This window comes from Octopus bimaculoides, chromosome 3 (assembly GCF_046866305.1).
Source record: "Octopus bimaculoides isolate indiv1 chromosome 3, ASM4686630v1, whole genome shotgun sequence".
Lineage (NCBI taxonomy): Eukaryota > Metazoa > Mollusca > Cephalopoda > Octopoda > Octopodidae > Octopus > Octopus bimaculoides.
Window position 1 is genome coordinate 48,225,921 of NC_142930.1, and position 17,635 is coordinate 48,243,555.

The 17,635-nt window shown below is 36.5% G+C and overlaps 1 protein-coding gene across 1 annotated transcript in view; it reads right to left on the bottom strand.

The window, feature by feature from the left end:
- The window catches only part of LOC106878125 (kelch-like protein 24), a 44,607-nt gene that overhangs the window by 9,626 nt on the left and 17,346 nt on the right, over positions 1 to 17,635 (bottom strand). The window contains exons 3-5 of the mRNA XM_014927242.3: positions 9,404 to 9,593; positions 4,915 to 5,112; positions 1,353 to 1,453 (exon numbers count right to left, since the gene is read on the bottom strand). Coding sequence (XP_014782728.1) covers positions 1,353 to 1,453; positions 4,915 to 5,112; positions 9,404 to 9,593 — 489 coding nt within the window. The remainder of the gene's footprint in view (positions 1 to 1,352; positions 1,454 to 4,914; positions 5,113 to 9,403; positions 9,594 to 17,635) is intronic.

Consider the following 17,635-nt stretch of genomic DNA (forward strand, 5'->3'; position numbering starts at 1 on the left):
CCATATCTAGCCAAAATATTCTACCAGTTTTATGTTAAAAACTGGCCAGATCTAGCTTTTCACACCTATCTTATAATGTAAGTCTAAAAATAATCACATCTTTGTAATATTGAAGCTACAAAATAATGCAGGGTTAATTCAAAACAATGTGAATAAATAAGCATTGCATTAAAAAAAGTCATCTGAATGCTAAAGGGTTAAATTCTAACTTGCTAAACAGCAAAGATTTCGATGTGATACAGCTCGAATATGTAAAGCAAAGACAAAACTAAATTCAGTCTAACACAGATCTATAATGATTACAATCTAGCACACACACTGATTACAAATAGCAATGGTCTCTTGATTTCTTTTAGCTCCAATTTAGCACTGATCTATAATCAAATACATTCCGACCATGACCATTTCATCTTTTTCAAAATTACATTATCCAGTCTAACAATTTTTTTTTTTTTTTTCAAAGATGACTGTACTTTGAGGGAGATTTGGCTGCTACTCCTAGCAGAACAAACAACCACATACAAGTTCCCTCATAGGCTTTTCATAAGTGAAAAATAACAGTTTCAAATTTTGGCACGGGGCCAGCAGTTTGAGGGGAGGAGGCTAGTCAGTGATATTGTTGTTGTTGGCACTCCGTCGCTTACAATGTCGAGGGTTCCAGTTGATTCGATCAACGGAACAGCCTGCTCGTGAAATTAACATGCAAGTGGCTGAGCACTCCACAGACACGTGTACCCTTAACGTAGTTCTCGGGGATATTCAGCGTGACACAATGTGACAAGGCTGACCCTGTGAATTACAGGCACAACAGAAACAGGAAGTAAGAGTGAGAGAAAGTTGTGGTGAAAGAGTACAGCAGGGTTCGCCACCATCCCCTGCCGGAGCCTCATGGAGCTTTAGGTGCTTTAGCTCAATAAACACTCACAACGCCCGGTCTGGGAATCGAAACCGCAATTCTATGACCTCGAGTCCGCTGCCCTAACCACTGGGCCATTGCGCCTCCACAGTCAGTGATAATGACCCCAGTATTTGACTGGTTCTCGTTTTATCAACTCTCAAATTTGGACAAACGAAGTACAGGTAAAAAAAATGAAGCAGAGAAATCACCAGGATTGAAATGACAGCAAACATTTCTCACAAAATACTAAAATATATCGTTATGAATTAACTGCTATGACTAATACAAATTATAATCAAATACGCACAGGCATGGCTGCTTGATAGGAAGCTTGCTTCCCAACCATATGGGTTGGGGTAATGCACAGCACTTTGGATAAGTGTCTTCTGCCATAGCCTTAGTTCAGTCATGAGAGTAAAATTTGGTAGATGAATATTCAATGATTATAACTCACCTATAACATAGATTTTATCCTTATGTACAACACTTCCACAGAGTGCTCGTGGACTGGACATAGATGGTAGCTCTGTCCAAACATTGGATTTGGGACAATATCTGCAAGTAAATTTAGTTTAAGAGAACATAAAAAGATGTTCTTTTATCATAAGGTAGTTGAATGAGAAGAGGCAACGCTCTGACATTTTAAAGGCCCATCAAAATTTGGAAAATGGGAATTCCTTAGGGGAATAAGTAGTAATCTATGGTGGGCTGAAAAGTTCATAGGCCGACTATGAAGGGGTGATGCTAGAGCTGTGGAATTTTGCATGTAGTAATTTCATTTCCCCTTATTAATAACTGCATTGTTTCTTTCCAGGTAAGCTGACATTTCACTCTTCAAAGGAGACTTCAAACATAACTAGTAGCAACTTCTCTTGAAAACAGAAAAAAATTGGCATTGTGGTGTTAAGTACTTGGAAGAAAAATGGTTTAGCCCTCAAGGACATTCATGTTAACATGGTCGTTACATTAGGGGGTGATGCTCAACCATTATCAACAGTGCAAAAGTAGGCAGCTAAATTTAGGAGAGGAACAGAGTCTTGAAGATACCCACAGTCTGGACGTCATGAAACAGGTACCACCAAGGGAAACATTGATCATGTTCACCACATGCTGATGGAGGACAGGCAACTGACTATAAATCAAATAGCCAGTGTTATTAGCATATCCTGTGAGAGTGTTTAGAATATTCTACAAAATGATCTTGGCATGATATAGGTTTCTGCTTGGTGAATGCCATGTCTTCTGATACCTGATCAAAAGTACACTAGGCAGATCAAATCATGGGAAAATTTGACATTGTTTCAGGCAGATCCAGCTAGTTTTATTGAATATTTCCTAAGCCAGGATGAGTGTTGGCTTCATCAGCCAGAGACAAAGAGACAATCCATGCTGTGGAAACACCCATCTTCACCCACCCCAAAAAAGACCAAGGTCATGTCATCTGCAAGAAAAGTGATGGCCTCAGATTTTTGGGATGCAAAAGGCATAGTGTTCATTGAATATCTTCAAAAAGGCCACATCACCAATGGAGATTACTATGCCAACTTGCTGAGATAGTTACGAAAGTTTATCAAGACCAAATGCCCAGGACAAAAGAGGTTTTGTTTTGTCAAAACAATGCTCCAACACACAAGTCCTTGGTTTCAATGGCTACTGTGTGTGACTGTGGCTTTAAACTGGTTGATCACCGCTCCCTATTCTCTTGATTTGGCCCCATTTCACTATCATCTGTTCCCCAACATGGAAAAACACTTAGTTGGGAACCAGTATCACAGCGATGACATATCTGCTGTTGATGACTTTTACCAAACAGGATAAAAGCTTCTTCACCAATGGGAACCAAGCACTTCAACACTGATGGAAGAAATGTGTGGAGTGCAAGGGGGACTACATTGAAAAATAAACCTCATGTTCAAATTTTTTAGATGACTTAATACTGATAAATATTATATAAACTATTAACCCCTTCTTTAACTCCTATTGTCTTCAAATACTGAGACTGAATTTGCAAGCATTTTCTTTACATCCATTAGGTGGTTTTGTATAGCCTCGGGTCAGACTTGTTCAATTGAACCTCTGATCAAAAGATGTTCTAGGCATGACTATACATTTTTTTTCAGATAGTGTATCTTGGATTACATTCTCCAGGATGGCCTTTGTTTTTCTGGTAGTTCCTGGCTTGGAAAAGGAAGGCTAGTCATCAATACAATCTATGCTATGCTATGAATTTGCAAGATCACCAAGAAAAATCTTCAGTGATTACAAATTCTAGCATTTGTAACAACTTTAAAGATTTTAGTTGCACATTGTTCAGGATCGGGAACACAGAAGAATGTTTCTTTGATATGTATAGTGACTGTTCCTAATAGACAACATTGACATAACCCATAAAACAATAAGGACTAAAATACAGATTGCCTTTATCAATGATAGATGGATATGAAAAACGATTTGAATGAGATAAGACTATTAAAATAGTCTAGTGTGCAATAAATGAGCTCAGTGTCAGTGCAAACACATCTACATTGTGCTTTACATATAAAAGGATATGATATAGATAATTAACCTCAACTTTTGTATTATAATTACAGGGGTAAGTTTATATAAACACCATTGTTCATATTCAATATTTATAAACATTCAAAACTTTTTATAAATACATATGTGTATATTATGCACAACAATGTGAATCAGAAAAACTGAAATAAATTTCATTATTACAAAACTTGTCTGTGGGTGAAATAAGAATGTAGCCACATTCCATCTAAGCTATTGTGTGCAAACACATGAAAAGGCACAGAAGGAATGTGTTCATATTCTTGTTTCAGCCACAAGCAGGATTTATAATAATGAAATCACACACACAAAATGAATATATACAAATATTCAAACCAAATTTTGAAGAAAAAATGCCAAACCATTCAACTCAAAGCATAAAATAAAACAAGAACAGAAAATACATCTTAAATGTAACTCAAAACCTGGGACACTGTGTTGTTCCTTCCCACACAACTACCATTATTACTTCAACCATTATGGTTCTTGGATATCTACCATTTCTACTACAATATTTCTTTCCTTGAATCTTCACTCTCAAAACACAAATCCCGTTCCAATGTGACTGCATCTCTACCTCCAACCAGCATTACTTTGCTTCACTCCCAACATCTGGGACTAAATGCTTTACCTGCCAAATCCTTTCCTAAATGGTATATTTCTCCCTCTCTTTTCTCTTCATATCACAAACCCGCAAAAGCACAAACTAAATGCTAACCCTTAAACAATAAACCTATCAAAACCATCACTTTTGGTCAAGTGAGTGAGTGAATGTGTGTCATTAGCCATGGTCTGTGCTGGCATGAATTGGGTAGTTTGACAGGTTTCTATGGTTAGAGGACTGCACCCTACTCCAATATCAGCTTTGACATGGATCCAGTAGCTGAATTCTCCTTCATACCAACCATTTTACTTAGAATGTTGGATACTCTATTCATGGCACTAGCACTAGTGAGGTTGCCATGGTTAGCAAGAATAATATCAACTTCAATTGACTGGGACTACAGTAGCAAAGGAGGTCGTTTTATGGTAGGGGATAAAACAATGTTTTTACAGAAATTTAAAATCTTTATTCTCTCAGCATTTCATAAAAATGCTTTTTTTTTTTATTTTAAGATAGAAAATTAAGCTTTGGCACCAAATGGTTAACCATGTGCACCTCATTCATTCTGAGATTTCTTAATGTTAATTTTTGAATTAGTTAGTAATAAAGATTTTTTCAGACACTCCAAGGAAAGTGAAATGAAATGTACTTATATCCAATTTCATAGAAAACATTTATGGAGAAGGAATTCTATAAAGTAGCTAAAATAAATTAGGTGAAATGGCTCATTTGAGTAATGAAACTGCATCACAAACATGACTTTCTAAGAATTAATCACCATCCTATAATGCAAGAATGAAGAGAATATTAAGATTCATTACCAGAAACAAAATTTATACAGTACACAGGTTCTTACTTGTAAGCTTTGTCACTAATTTTGACATTGTTTTCACCACCAAATACATACAAATTACCACGAAAGGCAACAGATGCAAGACAGCGAAGAGGTTGTGGAAGACCTGCAACAGATATCCATTCATTGGCCAGGAAATTATACTGCTCCACACTGCTTAATACTTCTGTTCCATCTTGGCCCCCAATAGCATACATGTAGCTGAAGATAAAAAAGGAAAATAAGGTTATAATCTTAAATAACTATAGGAAAACCACACATGTAAAATAAAGATGGATGACAAGGAAACCTGTGTGCAAGAAGACCCATCCTCCACTGGAGAGGTGTTAATGTCGCTCTCCCTGGTGAAGAGGATTGGCCTGCAAGAATTTAGTGCCACCGCCACGCATGTGCACCCGTGCCGGCGCCACGCATGTGCACCCGTGCCGGCGCCACGCATGTGCACCCGTGCCGGCGCCACGCATGTGCACCCGTGCCGGCGCCACGCATGTGCACCCGTGCCGGCGCCACGCATGTGCACCCGTGCCGGCGCCACGCATGTGCACCCGTGCCGGCGCCACGCATGTGCACCCGTGCCGGCGCCACGCATGTGCACCCGTGCCGGCGCCACGCATGTGCACCCGTGCCGGCGCCACGCATGTGCACCCGTGCCGGCGCCACGCATGTGCACCCGTGCCGGCGCCACGCATGTGCACCCGTGCCGGCGCCACGCATGTGCACCCGTGCCGGCGCCACGCATGTGCACCCGTGCCGGCGCCACGCATGTGCACCCGTGCCAGCGCCACGCATGTGCACCCGTGCCGGCACCACGCATTAGCACCCGTGCCAGCGCACATATAAGCACTCATCACACATTGTAAAGTGACTGGCATTAGGAAGGGCATCCAATCGTGGAATCCAAGCCAAATCTGACTGGAACTGGATGCAGCTCTCCAGTTTGCCAGCTCTGGCCAACTTGTCCAACCCATGCCAGCATGGAAAACAAATGAAGGGTAATGATGATTAAGCTGCTACAAATAGCAGCTAAGTCTCCTTCAAATCACACTGGCTTTAAATAAATACAATGGATAGTTTTATGATAGATACTTCAAATTTGAATAAAAGATGGGATAGTCACAATTGAAATATTATAGCTATCCTGGAATATAGCTAAATAATAACAATGGATCAGGGAAAACAAACAGCGGAACTAATAAATTGTTACATAAAATTAAGTGGTTCTTAGTTCTGCTTATTGCCCATTGTTTTTAGGACTAGCAAACATTAACTGACAAATTCACCTTTGAAAAATACAACTCTTAGTAATTCCTAAGCTGTTTTTCATTGTACAGCCGTCTGAGGCACCATTATTTCATTTGTCAATTTTGCCTGCTTCAGAAAAGCCACCTTGAAAAACAGATGTTAAAGGATGATAATCACACACACATACACACACACACACACCCACACACACACACATCTTTATACAAAGATTTTTAAAATATGATATAAATTGTTCATCATCTAGTAGCACTGGTTGCATGGAGTCCCATGACTGTCACCACCCAATTCTATTTATACTTGAATTGAAAGCTTGAGTCATAATGAAATTTTCATTAACTGATTACGCAACCATGGATGCTACTCCTATGGATGTGTTGCAGTTACTCTCTTGATAGAGCTTGGTGATCCTGACCATTGATCTTCTAGGACAACTCCAATCAGCATCAGATTAAGAAACAATGTGGGCTCAGTTGAGCTCTTCCACTGTCACTTCCCAATCAGCCATACTGCAATCCCATGATGTATCCCTGGCAGGGTGGCTGAATGGGTGCCACGCCTTGCGAAACAGCAGCTTGTAGCTATGCAGGGCACAGCTATCACTGTGGGGTATTTTCAAAATACCCATATATCCACATCCTTAATAAACTCCAGAATTCATTTAAAATTAAAATACAACTTTGTAGTTTAGTTTGTCAAAATATGCAAACTTGAACATAAAAGATTTGGCTGCTATTTCTAACAGTAGTGTGATCTCATAAAGACTCCTTCAGTGTAAATTTAATGTAAATTTTTAATGTGCAATTTTGTTTTAAATATGTAATATAATGCTCATACACTGAGGTAATGTTTGGCTTTAGATCCATGAAGTTCTAACATTTTTATTCCCTCGCATGTATATTCTTTATATTAGCTTTTTATTTTGTTTAAAGCACACAGTTACATAAACTTACACCCAATTATAAGTCCATATCCAATACATATTAGAAGTAAGATAAAAGAAATAAGTGGATGAAAGGCATATTTCAGGTAGTTGTGATATACTGAATGTTGCCTGCAAAAAATTGTTAGTGAAACGAATACCTTTTATCCAGAGTAATTCATTCTGTTTGCTGTCAAATTACTGATACAGTATATCCACCCATACATAATGTATTTCTCACATAAGACAACTGAAGTTAACTTTTTAATGGTCATTACATTGACTACATTAATGCAATGGATTGCCTATTGCTTTTTTTTTTTTTCATGCAGATGATGTCTAATTTCTAAATTGTTTTCCTACACCAATAAATGTATACTCATGTACAGCTAGTTACTTTATACTGCAACTAGTGAACAACAGAGAGGTAATATTTATCTCCACTTAAAAATGTTCTGTTAGAATAAATCATACTGCAGTGGATGCCCTAAGAGAAACTCACATATTGGCTTTTGGTACAAATTACACTTACATAAATAGTGCTAGTGGAGAGATAAATCCATGCTATCACCAATATGATAACTCGTTTTAACCATTTCACTGGTTAATTGTGACACCAGCACCTGTTCTGCCACCATTTTTTTATATATCACTGGTAGGCAGTTGAATCGCTGCTATCTGTAGCAGTCAGGCAGCTATCATTGACAAGACCAAGGAAGGTCAAAACCGCATGCTCTAATGGTCTCGGAGGGGGTGGGGATTTATCTCCCTGCTAGTGATATAAACGAGTGCATTTTGCACCAAAATGCCAATATAGTTTCATGGTATCTACCACAAAACATCCACATTTAAGTGTGGATAAATATTTATCAATGATGGTATATTTATATATTCATTTATATGAGAATGAATTAAAGAGAATGAATTACCCTGGATAAAAGGTATTTGTTTCACTAACAGTTTTTCGCAGACAACATTCAGTATATCACCACCTACCTGAAATATGCCTTGCTGGTGACGAAGAGCCTCTCGCTCAGAGTAAAAGGTAGACTGTATGATGCATATGTACGAACAGCCATGCTACATGGCAGTGAAACATGGGTGGTGACTGTTGAGGACATGCCTAAGCTTGCAAGGAATGTAGCTAGTATGCCCCGCTGGATATGTAATGTCAGTGTGCATACACAACAGAGTGTAAGTGCCTTGAGAGAAAATTTAAACCTAAGAAGCATCAGATGTGGTGTCCAAGAGAAACGACAGCACTGGTATGGACATGTGGTGCGAATGGATGATGACAGCTGTGTGAAAAAGTGTCACACCCTAGCAGTTGAGGTGATCTGTGGAAGAGGTAGACCCAGGAAGACCTGGGATGAGGTGGTGAAGCACGACCTTCAAACATTGGGCCTCACCGAGGTAATGGCTAGTGAGCAAGACCTTTGGAAATATGCTGTGCTTGAGAAGACCCGGCAAGCCAAGTGAGATCATAACCCGTGGCCTATGCCAGTGGTGTAACCAGCCGACTTATGCATTGCTTGCAAAGACCTGTTGAGGCAAGTGAAATGACAATCGAAATCAAATTTGCTGATGTGGCCGATGACAGCACCACCTGACTGGCACCTGTGCCAGTGGAACTTTAAAAGCACCATCTGAACGTGACTGTTGCCAGGGCCACCGACTGGATCCCGTGCCAGAGGCACATAAAAAGCACCATTCAAGCATGATCGTTACCAGCATCACCTTACTGGCACTTGTGTTAGTGGCACGTGAAAAACATTCAAGTGAGGTTGGTGCCATTGCCACTGGACTGGCTCCTGTGCAGGTGGCACATAAAAACACCATTTGAGCATGGCCGTCGCCAGTACCGCCTGACTGGCCCTCGTGCCAGTTGCATGTAAAAACACCTACTACACTATCAGAGTAGTTGGCGTTAGGAAGGGCATCCAGCTGTAGAAACTGCCAGATCAGATTAGAGCCTGGTGCAGCCATCTGGCTCACCAGTCCTCAGTCAAACCATCCAACCCATGCCAGCATGAAAAGCAGACATTAAATGATGAGCATGAGTAATCAGGGATGTAAACAGTTTATTCTGTCACTCATAAAATTATAGAGATTAGGATGTATATATATATATATATATATATATATACTGAATTAAATCTTGACAAGATAAAGAGTTACATGCTCTCACACACACGAGCAGGTACACACACGCATCTATATAGATATGCACAGACAAGAGTACATAAACAATTTAAGAGGGTAAAAAAAAACCCATAAAACATAACTGAATTGAGAAAAATCAAAACACACCCATCAACAATGGTGAGGCAAAACTGTGTACGTGGACTCTTCATCCTTGCCTTGACTATCCAAGAAGCACTAACTTGATCAAACATAACAAGATTACTGGATAAGCCTTCAGGTTGGGAGCCACGATAGTTCACCTTACGCAATGTCCCGCCAGCTACAAAAATCTGATTGTCTCCTGTAACTGCACAACCTGGAAAAGATTCAGTAGAAAGTCAAACATTAAACAGTTCAGTTTCATGCACAGCATCTAGTTTTTCACATGTCAACAGAATAGAAATGAAATTTTAAAATTTATTCTGTACAGTGTAGCTGCCAAAATGATCCTCAGCCTGCTGATTAGAGACCCCCTTCCATAGAGGATGAAGTACATCGTTGCCCAGATACCCCTTGGTAACACAGCACCAAGTTGCCCACACAGCTAGGTGATCACATGTGCCATGCTGAAACAAAGCAGTTTGTCACATGTCCTAGAGTATGCAATTTCTGGTTTGTTGCTCATACACTGAAGCAGTGATGTATGCTGTGTTATGGTGGTAAAAAATGAATAATTCACCTACCTCATGGGTCCTCTCATAACGTCAGTCCTTTCCAGCTAGGATATATCTATTGGAGCCCTACCCACCTAAACTAACCAAAACTTAATGGGAAATTCTCTCAACTCACATGGCTATCATGTCTATCACAAGCAACAGCCCCAAAGCAAAAAAAAACAGCCTACACTAATCATCTTTCTGTTCACATGACCTCCGTTGCTCTCCTTCTGGCAACGCCCATTGGCTTTAGCATATATCACATACAATAGGAGAATACAGTCAAATGATTAATGGTCAATCTTGACCATGCAATTTTTTTTTTTTTTTTTACACAAATTCTCACCATCATGAAGTTGCCATCATTTAGCCCTACCTAGGTCAATTAATTGAGCAAGTGTAAATCTATTTAGGGATATTTATGACTGCATTATCTAATACCTTGGATCTTTTTTAAAATGTGGGCCACATTTTTCATTAATGTTTTACGTAGTGTTTTTGGTACCGAAAGACTTTCAAACTTCGTATACTTATCTATTTTGTGTTATAGAACAGAATAATATTTTTGTATTCAAATTTATTTCATGTAAAAAATTGTCTTATTTCGATAATTTCAACCAATCACTTACAAGTATTCAGTTGTTTACATTTACTCCTTTGGCTGATTAAGCCATAGCTTCGTTTTATTTGCTTTTTTCATTTTAAATTTGCTGTTTTACCCTAACCCTATCACCGATAGAATTGTTTCAGAATCGTTTGTTTATGTAGTCGGCACTTAATGTATATCGGCTGAATGGACGTCAGTGATTGGTTGAAATTACAGAAATACGACAACTTTAACATGGAATAACTTAGGGATTTCTTTTTTTTTTTAAGAAGACTAAGAGAAAAAGATGTTTTATATGACACATTCTACCAGTGTTCCAAGTTTCAAAGTGTTTCGTTAATGAAAAATGTGGCCCCCGTTTTAAAAAAGATCCAATACCTTTGCTGAAGACGGGAAACTTGGTTGCTATTTCCTGCAGCTCTCACCAGCTTGTACACACGAGTTTTCAACAGATGAAGCATTAGTATTAGTATTATTTTTTTTTTTTCCATCATGAAATTTGAACACGATGTACATAGTAGTGATTAAGTTGATCTACTGATCAATCAAATAGGAAAAACGTGAATATCAATAGACAAGAAAAGGGGAAAGACAATGTAATTCTAGATAACCTTAATAAGCAACAATGCTCACAGATGGATTATCTCACAACCAAACCGTTTATAACAAGCTATGTCTGGACATTTGATGAATAAGATACTTCAATACAATCTCTGGGGTAGAGCAAACACTAACAATTGAGAATCTGAACAGTCAAGTTCAATCTGTCCCAGTGTTGGTATTGAAACCAACAATCAAGAAGTTATAGTATCTACTAAACAACTACATACGTTGTTGCTTGTATTCAGCTATAGTTTCTACTAAACGACTATGTATATTGTTGCTTGTATTCGGCTATAGTTTCTACTAAACAACTATGTACATTGTTGCTTGTATTCAAACAATTCAAATTATAAATTGCCCTTTGAAGCGCTTTTCAATTCATGAAAAAATTATCAGATTTCTCAGTGATTATGTGACCATCAGGTTTAAATAAATATCAATATTTTAGCATTCTATAGATTTTCTTTATTGAAGTATGCTTCAATAAATTTAGTCTGAAGTAATTACGACAAAAAAAAAATAACCAACCAACATTTTCTATAGCTTTGTTTGTTTTTAACGTTTCAGCTGATATACCCTCCAGCCTTCATCAGGTGTCTTGAGGAAATTTCAAACCTGGGTTCTCATTCCTAAGGTTTTTTTCGATATTATTATTATTCAGGTCACTGCTTGGAATCGAACTCAGAATCTTGAGGTTAAGAGCGCGGGCAACTAACCCCAAGATTCCAAGTTTGATTCCAAGCAGTAACCTGAATAATATCGAAAAATACTTTAGGAATGAGAACCCAGGTTCAAAATTTTCCCAAGACACCTGATGAAGGCTGGAGGGTATATCAGCCGAAACGTTGTGTTAAACAAGATGAGGACAAATATCTGTCAAATGTAAATAATGTACATAATTCCTCATCTCTTAAATATAGAACTGTAAGATTTAATAGTATATGCATATTATTTGGAATGCACCATTTTAATTCAGACAATCTTGAATGTGAGCAACAACATTCTGAACTATGGTGGAAAGAGTACATGATGCAAGGAAGGTTGAGAATATCTGTGCAAGAAATAGCAGCACAATCTAGATACCACATCAAGTAGAACAGGTTTGTTTTTCATTAAAAGTTTTAGGAATTTTAAGCATATACACTAAGAAATTTAATATAAATCCAATCCACAAACGGAAACAAGCTAAAAGGTTACAAGTGATGTCATAGTTTGGTCTGATTTATGCATATTTGAGGAAACTGGCTATTAAAAAGACAAAAATACTGACTTGAACAAAAACATGTGCTCTTATTTCAAGTATGCTCAAACCACATACAACAGCTGTTGACCAGTCAGTATTGCAAATGGTGTATAAAGACTTTATACACCATTTGCAATACTGACTGGTCAACCCATTCATTACCATGTGACTTCAAAATTTGTCAAATTTCTTAGTCTGCCATATGCAACTGCACTTAATAACATCTACATTCATTTTCTCAAGTAAAATGGTAGTTGGCTTGTTTGTTGCATATTGACCCAACATGAAGTCAATGTGCCACTGAAGGCTAAACATTGTAGATCATTAATATTCTTTCAAACCCTGCAAAATACAACTTGAAATTAAAAATACCCCCCCAAATTTTTTTTTTTTTAAACATTCCAACCATTTGCCAGCCTATAAAACCTTTTGCTAAAAATGAGAAGCTAAAAATAAATGAATAGTCTGATAGAAATTCCTTCTAAACTTAGATTATAAATAATAGACATTGAAAATTTAATGATGGATGAAGAGAAAAAGATTTCAAAATTAAACTGATGACTTAACAGATGACAAAACTGGACCATTCAGTAAATAATGAATATAGTCATAAAAATATGAATCCACTTTTATGGTAGATAAACTACAATTTTTTTACTATAAATAAATTTGCTGCATTTTTTTTTTTTTTTACCTTTACAAAACAAACTAGCTAACCAAAGTATATGATCTGTATAACTGGCATTTTCCATTTCACTGATGTTAATTCTTACAAGCTAAGTTTGGAAATGCTGAAAATTTTGCAAATTACTTATAGAAACAAATGTACAATAAAGACAATTCTAATTCAGGCACAAGGCCAGTAATTGAGAAAAGGGAGTTAGAAAATTACATCAACCCAGTACTACACAGGTACTTTGTTCTATCAAGATAAATTTCGTCTATCCCTCTGGCTGATCTTGATGGGAGTTGAACTCAGAATGTAGAGCGGCAGCAGAAATACAAGGGATTTTTTCCACCATCTACTAAGTTGGTTTATTTAAACTCAGGAACATACAGATGGGCATAAATACCCTTAAGCTCACTTAGTGGCAAGCTGGCAGAATTGTTAGTAAACTGGACAAAATGCTTAATGGTATTTTGCCTTTCATCCTTTCAGGGTCGATAAATTAAGTACCAGTGAAACACTGGGGGGGAGGGCTTGACCCCTCCCCAAAAATTTAAAGACTTGTGCCTATAATAGGATTACTATTATAATAGAAACAATTTATTTGTCACAAGGGTAGTAGATAAGGCAGCATTACAAGGACAAATTACAAAGATTTTAGGAGTTTATGCATAAAACAGAAGGTACAAAATTAACTGTTCCAAAAGGAAGACAGCTACCAATCAAGGAATCCCACATATCCAGGATTAACCTGACTGTGTCCTCATTCAGTGGTGTTGTATTGTAATATGGACCCAAATTTTTAGGGAAAAGGTATGGATAACTGATTGAATCAAGCCTAATATATCCCTGGTAGTTATTTTATTAACAGAGGGAACCTTGGAAGGGGTAGACCCAGGAAGATAAGGGATGAAGTGGTGAGAAAGGATCTTCAGATGCTGAGCCTCACCGAGGAGATGACAAGGGACCAAGATTTGTGGTGATTTGCTGTACTTAAGACACATCAAGCTAAAAATCCCAGCCATCCATCCACACAGGTAGGTCCTTTATTGCCATAACCTGACTTCTCTCAGCTGAGAGATCTTTGTGTTACAAGTGCTGGTGCTGCATAGTGAGCACCCAAGCTGGTGTCGCATAATTATGATTCTGCAAAAATAAAATCTTTTCAAAATTTCAAATGTACTATTGGTTCTAACTTTAGTTTTGACTTTCTCAAAATATTTTTCTTTGCTTTAAACAGTCTATGATTCAGCAGGGAAAAAATTTTCTATTTTTTCTTAGACTTTTCAATGGTCTTCAGAGTTTTAAGTTTTCTAACTTTGGATTCAGAATCTGAAAAATATTTTTTTTGTAAAAATATTTTTCTTTTCATTATGTAGCATTTTATTTTTGTTTTAATTTAATCAAAATATCAAGTGTATTCAATATTGAAAGTATTACTTTAATGTTTTCATTTTCTATGATGAAAGTAATCCGATTAATGAAATTTTGGAACATAATACATGACAAATAGGAAAGGATATTTTTGAAAAAGAATTTTTTGTAGCATGTTATTTGAGTGAATTAGACAAAAACTACAAATTATTGGGGACATATCAGAATTATGGTTTAAAAACTTATGAATTAGCAATAGGTTTATCACCTGTCATACTATAAGCTTCTCTGTGCAATGCTTTACCTATAAATGCTTTATATCACTGGTTGATCCTGATTTACTTAAAACCTCTGAAAGCTTCAATCTTTTTTGTTTTGTCTTGTTTTTTTCTAAGAAAATTTTCTTAAAACAAGTGTAAAATGAAAAGGAATGAGATGGAATTAAAATTTTGATCTGCTTATTTATTTTGGCAAAATTGCTATTTCCATAGTCAAAAACATCAGTATCTGAAGAGAAAAATGTAAAGCGGTGGGGTAGATGAACTACACCTCAGCTGGTTGGTCAGGCCATTATTACTTGGCAACTTATTGGTAGAGATGATTGAGCCAAGAGCAACATTATCAATAATCACAGCTTTCTAAATCACTGTAGTGCAATCAGGTAGGTGTTTAATAAATACAAAAAGATACACAACTGTTAAACTACCTTGCCAGCATTTTCTTTTTAACCATTTTGAAACTAACCAACCTGAGAGTGTCCTTCATTCTATGATACAAACATCAAAGTGATTTTAAAATCTATCAAAATTTCATGCTAGTTTATGTTAATGACAAAGATAATTCTTCATTAAGTAATGTATTTCAACAGAAATATGGTACAAAAAGTGCTTCCATCTGAACCTCATGGTTAAGACTGATTAACACACCGTCTCATTACACTTTTGTGAAACAAATTTCACATTATAACCATTGAATTGCTACTATAGTAACAATTATTACTATTCAGTAGATGCAGAACAGATCACTGGTGCTTTATACAGAAAGTCAAAGCCTATTTAAAATGTGACAGTGTTAATTCCATTTTTTTCCAGAAATGTATCACTTCATACAGAAAGTATCTTTCAACACTTTGAGCAGCTCTAAATAAGATATCTTTGAGACTGCGGAAATGCTATAAGTGTGCATGCACACAAAGACACACAGCTTGTCATTGGCAATAATGTAGTTTGCTTATGAAAACCTAAATTGTTCAGTATTTCCATTCATGTAGTAGTCATTTAGAACTGTTGTGAAACCTGACAAAAATAGAGTGACAGAAAGAAAAGTGAAAAAAAACCTAACTAACACATCCTTTTTCAAAGAGAGAGAGAAGATATAGGTTTTATCACCTATGTTGCAGTTAGAATGTAAGAAGAAAAGCATATTGAAGCTGTCATAATTGAATGCACATTGCTTTTCATTATTTAGTTTGATATTTTGCTCTGGAAAATATTTGGAAAAATTCTTGTCAAAGAGTAGGTACTATATAAAAGCTTTCATTATTAAAACACGTCTATTTATTTGGGTTGGATATTTTGCTACAAAAAATAAAAATAAAAAAAAAAGGGTTGCAAATTTTGGAACAAGGCCAACAATTTCAAGGGAGAGGATGAGTCAAATATGTCAACCCAGTACTCAACTGGTATTTATTGTTATCGATCCAGAAAGGATGAACTGCAAAATCAACTTCAGCAGAATTTGAACTCAGAATGTAAAGACGGACAAAATGTCACTATGTACTTAGTCCAGCTTGCATCATAACCTGTTTAGTTTTTGACGTTTTACAAAACTCTTTTCTCAAATATATCAAAGTAGTATAATTGAAAAGATTGGAAATAATTTTTTTATGCACAATCATAATCTGGGATGAGTGCTTATTTCAAACATCAGCAAAAAAAAAAAAAAAAAAAGTTTTCAAAATCGAAATTTTTTTATTCTCTCCCACATCCCTTAAGTATGCAACCAGTTGTAACTTTTCCGTTTCGACTTCTTTCAAAACCATTTTACTAATTTTTTTTATTTATTATGATTCGGGGGGGGGGGGGGGGCGGTTTTGAAATTTATTTTTCATAAAATACATTCTTATGCAGATTCATCTGTTTGAAACTGAATTCACAAAAAATTGTTTTGGGAAAATAAATGTAAACGTTACAGACATTTGAATAGTCTGAAATAGAAGTTTGGAGAGGCAAGAAAAATTTCAAAGATTAATATTTTGGTGTGCGTGTTTCTGTGTTCCAACAGAATATTCATGTTTAAGTGGGGATATTGCCCATCAATATCTAAACCATGTCATAGTCCTAGCAAAGGTTATAAAAATTGTTCTTTGTTAAATTTCCCAGCTAATTAAACAGATAAAAAACAAAAAGATCAGATAAAGATCAGACATTCTTAGTGTAAATTTACAAGAAATGTAGCAGAAATCACTTTAAAAAATCAACAATTTAATAAAATCAGTTAAATATAGCAAGAGAATATATCTATAATGTGTGTTTCTAAAAGAAACCAAAACAACTGAATTGTGAGCTACGTTAAAGAGAACTGCACTGTGAGCTAGACAGAAATTTGTACACTCATTTATACCCCACACATACAACCAGACCAAAATCTAACAATTTAAATAGATCCTTGTCCTAGTTAGTTGTTAAACCAAAACTGTTAAAAAATACATTATACATACAGTAAGTATATGTACATAAATTCATTTAATGATTACACACTAACCCTTGACTTTTTATTTTCATTTCCTTTATAGCTACATATACATAACATATATAAGTGTTATGTTTGCAAATGGTTTCAGTCATATTTTCACATTTCCTAAGATGGAGAGCTGGCAGAATTGTTAGCACACCAGACAAAATGCTTAGTTGCATCTTGTTTGTCTTTACATTCTGAGTTCAAATTCCACTGAGGTCAACTTTGCCTTTCATCCTTTCGGAGTCAAAATAAGTACCAGTTGAACAGTGAGGTCTATGTAATCAACAAGACCCCATCCCTCTAATTTCAGGCCTTGTGCATATATAGAAAGGTTATTTTTAGGTTTCTTCAAATTTAAAATCTCAGAAATTCAGAAACAAAGAAACAGTAAACTCATATCCCAGCAACACAATCACTTTCTAATTTGAGGAACAGGAATGTTGAGTCAAGGTGGTAGGGCACATTCAAG